At 47.5% G+C, this 9644-nt stretch overlaps 2 protein-coding genes across 2 annotated transcripts; both read right to left on the bottom strand.

The window, feature by feature from the left end:
- Positions 1-5892: 5892 nt before the first annotated feature.
- On the bottom strand, positions 5893-6330 carry BDB00DRAFT_732196 (uncharacterized protein; the record flags this gene model as incomplete). Its single annotated transcript, XM_053118335.1, has 1 exon — positions 5893-6330. A coding segment is annotated over one exon (438 nt), but the record flags the coding sequence as incomplete, so codon positions are not given.
- A 555-nt stretch (positions 6331-6885) lies between these two features.
- BDB00DRAFT_786487 (uncharacterized protein) lies at positions 6886-9373 on the bottom strand (the record flags this gene model as incomplete). The annotated part of the gene is made up of 4 exons (XM_053120616.1): positions 6886-7166; positions 7294-7938; positions 8434-9007; positions 9251-9373. 4 exons carry the CDS (start codon positions 9371-9373, stop codon positions 6886-6888), a joined length of 1623 nt encoding a protein of 540 aa, XP_052981698.1.
- Positions 9374-9644: the final 271 nt, after the last annotated feature.

The following is a 9644-nucleotide window of genomic DNA, read 5'->3' on the forward strand; positions in this document are numbered from 1 at the left end:
ACGGCCAAACGCTGATGCGCTGGGTACTCTTTGTGAAGAGAAAAAGAAAACAACCGCCAGCAGCCCTCGGAAGCAGAGACATAACGTGCATCAAGGTAGTTGCGTATCTCATCAGTTATCTGTACATCGTTATCCGTAGCGGTGGTGGTGGTGTTTGCTGTTCGACGCTGCGCTACTACAGCTGACGCGCAATCATGGCCCTTGTAAACGTACTTATAGACATATTTGATCGATTGAATAGAAGAGCAGATTTCAACGTTGATGTGTGCGTCGTATTTAACACAAAGATATAAATTGTGCGGCACTACAAATCGATTATCGAGGGTTATACCGTTTTTGTTGACGCTGTCACCATTGTCGGGTCTGCGGTAGGCGGGATATCCATTTTCATTCCATTCTGTTTCGTCAGAAAACGCTTTGGGGTATTGCTTTGTGCATCTACCGTCAACCATACATGGTGATCTGGCGTTTAGTAAGCCATATGGGCCATGCAACATGTGCCGTTCGACAGTTGCTCTTGCTGGGTGGTTGCTATCCGGAAGTTGAGTCGAGACAATGGCATCGCAGTGTGCTGGTGCTATTGGCTTGTCTTCACCAGCAAGAATTAAAAGAATATGTGCATGTGGAAGGCCGCGCTTTTGGAATTCGACGGTGTGTACATGCGCGATAACTGTTCCGAGGATCATATCTTTAGTGAGGTCGACCATGAGTTGTTCTAGCTTTAGCTTGAAAACACGTGCAGATAGATCAGGACGATCAGAAGCGGTTTGGCCAGGTAAGAGGGATTGTTGGATTTCTGGTCAACGTGGGTTGCACGTAAATGTCACAAAAATATCAGGCTTTCCAAAACGACGCACAATGCTCATAGCGTCTTGATATAGCTGCTGCATGTGGCGTGGTGAACCAATGAAGGAGGATGACAATATGACGCGACGTCCGACACTGGTCATGTCATTGTCTCCAACATTCATTGCATCGACGACGTTACAGTATAAATCAGAACGCAATCTGTTTTGGTTGCGCCTAATGAAGCCCAGATTGGTGGATTGCATCTTTGCATACATATCAACGATATATTGCTGAAAATAATTACCAAAGCGATGTACTGTAGATCGTGACGGTCAACATCGTCATCATTGCCGCGCACCATGAGGCGGTATTGACACCAATCCATAACAGTTGCACGATCACCATTACGATCAATGGCTTGAATGGTCCAGCCTTCATCGCTTAACTCAAAGACTTAATACAAATTCAAAAAACACGCTTAGCCTAAACTCAAGGTACCTTGGGGAAAGATGAGAACGTAATGGAGAGCATCATAGAAGCGATGCATCTCACTAATACTTTGGAGCTGATTGGATCTTTTCTTAAAACTTTTTTTTGTAGGCGCGCAACTTGCGTCGAATTTTATTTCCAATAGGAGAGGTAGAGGGAAAGGAAGCGGGGCATGAATTTACAAAGAGATATTGTGAATGTTTGATTCAGCAATATGTAGAAACATCAATTTGTGGGCTTTTTGGACAATGTGATCAAGGGAGAATGGTTGATTGTTAAATATGAAACCCCAATGTGTGGACCAAATGCTATGCAAAATGGACTCAACTATCATCGAGCTTTTACCACTAGGAGGGTCTGGCAGAAAATTCAGTTGAAAGATAGCTTGTTCGATGTTTGCTGTGGTGGCTGAAGTCAAGAGTAGGTCAGACTATACTCTCTCCCAGACTAACCTTTTCGATGAACATTGAAAGAGGAAGTGTGCAATAGTATCTTCATCCTCGTTGCAAATTGGGCACTGATCGGATGTGTATTCGTTCGGAAGGAGGCGGTGTAACATCTTTCGGTATGAAAGTTTATGATGCAGGGCCCTGTACCAGAAGTTTCGAACCGTGGACGCCAAGTTAATGGTCCAAAACCTTTTCCACACCATGGTCGAGGAGCTAGACACCGCAGCAAGTATATACGAGGATATGAACATTGTTCGGAACTGTTTGCTGGTGGCTACATGGAAATCGAGCGAATCAAAGTGGCACCACTTCAACAGGCAGGCAGGATCATGGGATATCAATGCGGGATCTGGTTCGCTGATGGCAACGGCTGGAGGATCACAGGCACGAACCAAAGAAACCTTGAAACAGAATTTGGAAGGAATCCAACAGGTCCAAAAACTGGTGGATGATTTGCGGGCGGCGGCCAATCTCGCGGCGGTGTTTGCGTCTTAAACATCCAAGCTGAGGGTCCATGATGAAAATGTCAGAGACCAGAATGCGATGTCGGGACACTGCTGTGATAGTTTTCGTTATTATTGCTGTATATGGCCTTGGTAGTGGGACACTGGCATCCAAAATGTGCATCTGTAATACCGTTTCAGTGGCGATGAAATTGCTACCGATTTCACAATGGAAATAATCCATGGTGTTACAGAGATTGCCGATGATAGAAACGGGGGTCTTGAATGACGGAGGACGTAGTCGCTTGTATATTAGGCACATTCGGGGGTCTTGATCTGCGCTCCAACAGTGTAACACATGAAGAATCCATGAGTGAATGAAGGAGCGGTGGCGGTGATTCGGGTCGAACAAGGGTTGGAGCCACCTAAGTTGTAATGCATGGTGTTGGGCTGGTGGATGTAATATTGCAAGGCCACCATGTTGTCGTTGTTGAACCAATGTGTTGTTTGCAATCTTTGGAAACATGTTGAACATAAGAAATCCGTGACTGATGATACGGAGTCGATCCATAAATGCGATAGGTGCGGGACAAACCCTTGGGACATGCTACAATGTAGATAAAACTAATACATTGAGAACGGTCGCACGGCCTCGTACTGATAGAGTCCGCTGGGAGTAAAGGTGACAGGCGGCCTGCACTTTGCTGAGGAGTTCGTCTAAGAAACTGTCCCGTTGCTGCGGTGTCAAACACAAAGGGTAACCCAAATAGATCAAAGCGTTGTTGGAGGTGCGGTCAAACCAGGAACAGATATCATGAGTTGCCAGAAGTTGTCGCCATTCCAATGATGGTAATCCAGACAAGGAAATAGCATGTGTCTTGTTGAAGTTGAGTTTTGCGTTCGATGCTCGGGCATAAGTATCCAAGTGGGTCATCACCAGGCGAAGATCATTTGCATCATGAATGAAGACGAAACAATCATCCGCATAGGCCAGAATCTTGAGTTGAGCATCTTCAAGGCTCAAAGACGGCATTGGTCTATCAAGAGCAAAACCATGTATTGAGGTATCGGATAAAATGCGTTGTACGAGCGGTTCCAACGCCAGGTTGAACAATACCGGGGACAACGGATCTCCTTGGCGCACTCCTCGGTTTTGTTGAATAGCGGGGGATAAAGCACCATTGATGTTGATCTGAATGTTTGTACCAAAGAAGAGATTGTTGATACATTGGATTGTTGACTGCAGAAAACCCCATCGCATTAGACATTGCCTCAGATACTGTGGATGGACTCGGTCGTAAGCTTTCTCCATATCCAAGGATAGGCATATATCCGTCGACAACGTTTTGGCAGCATGATCCATCGCTAGTTTGACAGCCAATCCGTTATCTGCGATGTACCGGCCATGAATGAACCCTGTTTGATATTTGTTTACCAGCTTGCCGGCGACATGCACCACCCGCGCATTCAAAATCCAGGTAAACACTTTCGCATCTGTATTTATCAAGGCAATTGGTCGCCAGTTGGATAACGACAGCAGATCGCCTTTTTTGGGCAAGAGGCGCAGGCATGTATCTGACCACGACTTAGGAAATATAGCCTGTTGTAAGGCGTCAGTGTATACTTGAAGAACGAGATCCGAGTAGAGCTCATGATGAAAGAGAAAACCGAGAATTGAGTATGGTAGCCCGTCAAGCCCTGGGCTACTTCGGCGGGGGGATCTTGCGACCGCTAGTTGCAGCTCGTCTAAGGTAATCTCTTGTTCGAGCATGTCACGATCCTCTTGATTCAAACGACTAACCGGCGATACATGGTCTAGTAAATCGGCCACGGCCTCCGTATCAATCGGTGCAGCAGTATAAAGTTGTTGGTAAAATGTGCAAGCGGATGCATGCATATGCTCAAGTGTCGATGCAGTTTCACCTGTTTCCGGATGCTGTAGCTCTTCAATGTTTCGTTGGACTTGCCGTTGTTGGATCACCGTTTTAATATACCCAGCTGACTTTTCCCCATTCTCCCGCCACCGTATATTTGCTTTTAGTGTTTGGATATACACTATTTCTTCTTGAACCTCTGCAAGTTGAGAACATATCGCGGTCAGTTTGGCTGGAGTTTCATTGAAACGTTTTTTTTCGCGTAGCATTTTGTTGCGCTGGCGTTGTAAATGTCGTTCGAGTCGTTTTCGTCGGGTTGCTTCGTACTGACCATGTTGGCGGCACGCTTGTTTAATCACTCTTTTAGCACAATCCCAGGCTTCCTGCGGACTAGGACAAGCTGCCACTCGTTCATGTGCGTGAATGAGATCCTGGTTAACTTTGTGTTGGAATGCTGCGGATTTAGCTAACAGTGGATTGGCACGCCAAATATCTCGGCCACCTGCTACTAAACTCGGACACCTAAGTGAGAAGGTGACGAGAGAGTGATCTGTCCATGTAGGATTGATGAACAGTGTTGTAGGTGCGGTGCTAAAATTACTGAGCGTGGTTGGCATGAAAACATAATCGATGGACGATATTGACTGAAACGTGGGGGGGTACCGCTGGTTTGCGTTACCAGGTTTCATCATATTGTTCAACTGTGCATCCAGGAATTGCTGCCATATTGATGACACTTTGTTAAAAGCTGTATCTAGGCGCTCATATGAATAGCTGAAATCCCCAAGAAGGATGGTACGGTCGGCTGTAGTGGATCCGACAGTAATGGAATCACCTCGTGGAGGTAAAAGTTGTTGCGTGTGGCGTGTCGTGTTGATGCTGGTGCATAAATGTTGAAAAGGTAGAATGGGTCAAAGTCATTATTGGCGTGTATGACTTGAACCCAAAGCCCTCTTCCACTCCGCAAGGTGAGGAAGGGCTCAAAACGAATGGATGGTGTAAAGCTGATGATGCCGCAGAATTTGCTCCATACGCCATCAGATTCTTGAAGCTGAGCATGAATGATTGGATCGGGGTTGATGGCTGGAAGATGAGTTTCTTGCATAGCCAATATATGTAGTGATTGTTGTTTTATGTGTTTTATGAGATTTTTTTGTATTTCAGGTTCGCCAACCTTTTGAAGATGACGAACATTTAATGTTCCGATGTTTACTTTCATAATGATATACGATTGGAGAGGCACTTACAGGGATCCCTCCTCTTCCTCAAGTGAGCCATCGATGACCATGGGGTCACTGGAATTGAGGGTAAGAGAAGGGGTGGCACTGGACTCCTGTGCTGGGATCTTGGGCTCTTCAGGGTTTGATTGCGATGCCTTGGATCTTGATCGGGTCACACGACCAGTATATGTCGGATCTGCAGCTTTTATGATGTTGTCACCGGCGCTCGCCATATCTGCCTCTAAGTGTGCCGCTTCTTTTTGTAAGCCGTAGATCGACTGGACTGGGATAGTGGCGGTTCGGTTCCTTGGCTGTCTGATGAACCTGGCGGCATGTTGCTCAAACCATCTTCGGAGCCGGTAGGTGACTCAGTGCTTGTGGCGGTCGTGTTGGCTGGTGCGGAGTTTTGCTGCAATGCGCCAGCAGGAATATGGATGAGGTTCTTCTCCTTAGGGAGCGAAATCTCAGGCGACTGTGGGTTTTCCTCTCTTCTACTCAAAGGGCCAGCTACGGGCTCATTCGAGTCAGCAGGTTTTTGTTTTTTATTGGCTTTTTTGTTTTTATTTTTGGAGCTGGGAGAGAGAGAGGGAGCAAGGTGTGATGCAGCAGTATGCGCGGCTGAAACTTTGGGTGTTTTCCTCGGTTGGTCACGAGGTGGATGAGGGCATTCGCTAGCCTTGTGTCCTCGCCGGGAGCAATTGAAGCAGCCTTGAGCTAGTCGAGTTGGACAAGTGTCGATGCTGTGGTCATCATTGTGACAGTAGCGGCAATATGTTCCCATGTCCTTCCAGGTCGCATAGAAATGTCGAAGGCGTGAACCAACTTGGCCAAATTCAATGCGATGGGTCAATCCATCGAGACTGTCGTCTTCTTCGTGGTTGGACAAAACAGCACAGCCATAGCCTTGGAACCAGCCTGCTGCTGCACGATAGAGACTGAGGTGCAGGACAGAGCCAAACGGGGAAAGCGAAGCGCGGAGGCCTTCCTCTAACTCCTTGGCAGGGATGCCGATGGGAAGCTTTTCAAGTTCTAGCTTAGTGATCTTTTGGTTCGGAGGTAGTGATCGAACAGCGGGATAGTGATGCTCGCCAAGCTGAATTCCGTTTTGCATTACGAAGTCGCATAGCTGTTCGTTGGGTAGAGCCATTTCATACAATAGTCGACCTTTTTCTCGGTGTTGTGCCATACCAATGCCTTCATCCCAGTTGGGCAGGAGGTCTCGAGCTGCTTGGAAGAATTCCTCTACTTTGACTTGTCGCGCTGACACATCGAAGAACACACTGAATTCTTCAGTACTCCTACGGAGGAGGTCCGGAACGTCGATCTGGCCGTTGCGTCCAACTGAGTTGAGTTGTCGTCAGACAGCGATGGAAGCACACTCGTTCAGTGAAGTCAGGTACTGGTGTTTTTTCCCGTTGCGAGAAATAGCAAGTTTGGCTGCTTGGACATAGGATATTGTCTGTGTAGGATTAGTGTCAGCGCCAACGACTGACGGTTGCGTTAGAGTCGATTATGGAGTCGGCTCTGATATGTTAGTTTGCGAAGGGTTGGGTGGACCATCTGGTGGAGGCGGCCCAGAAGTGTTTTTGTTGAATTGCGGAGAAACCATGCTCAACCAAGACTAGGGGAACTGTCCTTCCTGAAGGGCTGAGTTCATAACCGAGAGCAACAGCGACATGACCTCGGGTTTCTCTTGGCAAAAGCGATATACTTCAAAGGGGATGCCGTCTAGATCTAGGCTTTTGCCGAGTGGGGAGTGCTTGAGTGTGAGAAGCAGCTCGTCGTGGCTAAAAGGTGTGGTAAGCCGGTTGCGTTGAGCATCAGCAAGAGCAATATTTGAGGGAATGTGATGTAGCAATTGATCATTGGCGGATTGGTTGACAGGCTCTCGTGAGAATAGCGCTGAATAAAGCTCGTGTGTCTGCCGGAGTATGCTGTCCTGGGTGGTTGCTTGTTGACCAGTGGTCGGATCTCGTAGCTGCATGACGTGATTTGAGGAGGCGATAAAAATACTTATTATTGTGTTCACCCTTTTCGTGCCAACGAGTAGCAGTGCGTAAGAGGAGTTGCTTGGTTTTCTGTTCCTGAAGGCGGGCTATCTCCTGCTCGATGGGTGGGAGTACGGTGTGAAGCATTGTGGGAGCGCGGCGATGTTGGTGGAGCAACAGTCGACGATTATGTTGGAGCTCTTGAAGACGCCGTTTAGTGCGGTAATTATGTTTACGACCAAATTGCTTTGCCGATTCTGCTAATACTTCTTTGAAACAGTCCCATTGCTGGACGACAGAGAGAGAGGTCATGTCTAGCTGCGATATAAAGGCGTCGATCGTGGTATCCAGTAGTGATCGGTAGTCATCTTGCTCGAGCAGAAGTGGGTTGAAGCGCCACGTCCCTGGCCTAAGCGGCATGCAATCCAAGCGAAGGTCAACTGACAGAAGATCATGATCTGTCCATTGATGCGACACCATCTGTTGATGACTGCGCATAATTCGAGGTTGCAGCTGGCGTGAAGCAAAGATATAGTCGATAGTGGTGCGAGAGGCGCCTCTAGTGAAGGCGGTGGCCGCATGACGAGGAACCAAGACGTCTGACGCATCCCGGTACAGGCAATTGACACATCGATCCAACAGAAATTGTCCCCATGGTGGAAGATTGGCTGGCAGTGGTGTGTCCGCTAGGTGCAGATTAAAGTCTCCAACAATGAGACAGGATTCTGTAATAATCTACAAAGCATGGCAAGAAAAGAAGAGAAGAAAAATACTCCGCCCGATAGCGTGCTTCTGCTGGAGCATAGACTACCACTAAACGGCAAAGAGCCCCATGTGACGTACAAATATCAGAAATAATACAACGTTGATCAGGGGTCACATAGGTATTGGATAACGAATAAGAAGGGTTGATGTAGACAAATCCACAAAATTTAGTAAAACAAGATGAAGAGCGGGGGAATAAGCGGGAGAGAAGGTTTTGATCAGTATCAGACAGTGATGAAGAACGAGTATGTGATACTTCCTGAAGGGCTAAAATGTTTAGGTCGAGATCTTTTGAACGTAGGTGAGCGATAAACGCTGATTGCGCAGCTGGGTTGGCCTCCTTTAGAACGCTGCGCCAGTTTAAGGACGCTATTCTAGCATGGTTTTTTATCATTATTTTCGATTCAGGTAGGCACCATCACGCGATGGTGTTTGCACTGAATTTTTGGAAGCTGAGATGACGCTGTTGTTTCCTGAGTTTGGTGTAGATGGGTCCGAGGTGAAGGCATTGGATGTCTTTTGTTTTTTATCTACGGGTGTTTCGGCGGTATGGGTTGCTTTTGGAACAGCTTCGTCCATAGTGCTGTCCTCAGTGTTGATGGGCGGCTGTTGGTTCAATGCATCTTGGGAGTTGGTGTCCCAGGATGTGAGAAGTTGTGTATCAGTGGAATCGCGAGTGGCTGGTGTATTCGAAGCTTGCTGCTGCTGTAAGTTGTTGCTGTCAGGCTGGTGTTGTTGGTGTTGCTGTGATGTCGAAGAGGTTGGTTGAGAGAAAGAGTCTAGTAGCTGGGCCTTGGTTTGTTGTTGCACACGTTCTTCTTGTAGCTTGCGTCGGCGCGTGGGACAGTAGGACTGATAGTGACCTGTCGCATGGCAGTGGCAGCATTCAATACTGGCTAACTTGGGACAGGTTAATTTGCGATGACCTTCTTCAGTGCAGAAACGACAGATGGGTGGGACGTTTTTCCAGGAGGCAGGAATATCCGCGTCCTAGTTGTCAAAGTGAATTAAGCGAGTCAGCAGGTGGTAATAGCTGGGTGAGTCGTCATCCCGCTGCATGGCCTCAGCTAGTGGTGTAACGTCAAGTAGCACCATAGCGTCCCCTTCAAAAATACCAGTGGTTGGTTCAACGTAGATGCTGATCTGACACACCCGCCCATAGTGTTCCATCGTGTTCTGGATACTCGCTTTAAGGATCTCTTCCTCGACAAACAGTAGTTATCGAAGATTCACTTTGATAATCTCTGCATCCACTGGCACTGCCTTGGTGGCACAGTAATTTTTGTTGTCATACGTGACACCTTCTGAGATAGCTCTGTTAGTGGCCGCTTCCTCTTTGTAGCGCACTTCAATCATTAAGGAACTTGAGTTGCGAGAGCGTATGATGGGATAGCTCCCAGTATGCGTCCAAGTTTCTTGAGCTCCATGTAGGCAGCGGCTTTTGAGAGGAAGTCGGTACTAAATCAAAAATGACGGCGTCAGTGTTTAGGGCATGAGCCAATATGGCTTCTGCTTGGTGCGATCGTTGTTGCTGTTCAAAACCAGTTGTAGTCCACAAGTCAAGGCGTTTGTTCCGGACAACATTGGCCCAGGTCTGTTTAGGCTGCGAGCCTGAAGGACGCTGATG

Source organism: Zychaea mexicana (assembly GCF_025766255.1).
Source record: "Zychaea mexicana strain RSA 1403 chromosome Unknown BDB00scaffold_21, whole genome shotgun sequence".
In the NCBI taxonomy this organism is placed as follows: Eukaryota; Fungi; Mucoromycota; class Mucoromycetes; order Mucorales; family Lichtheimiaceae; genus Zychaea; species Zychaea mexicana.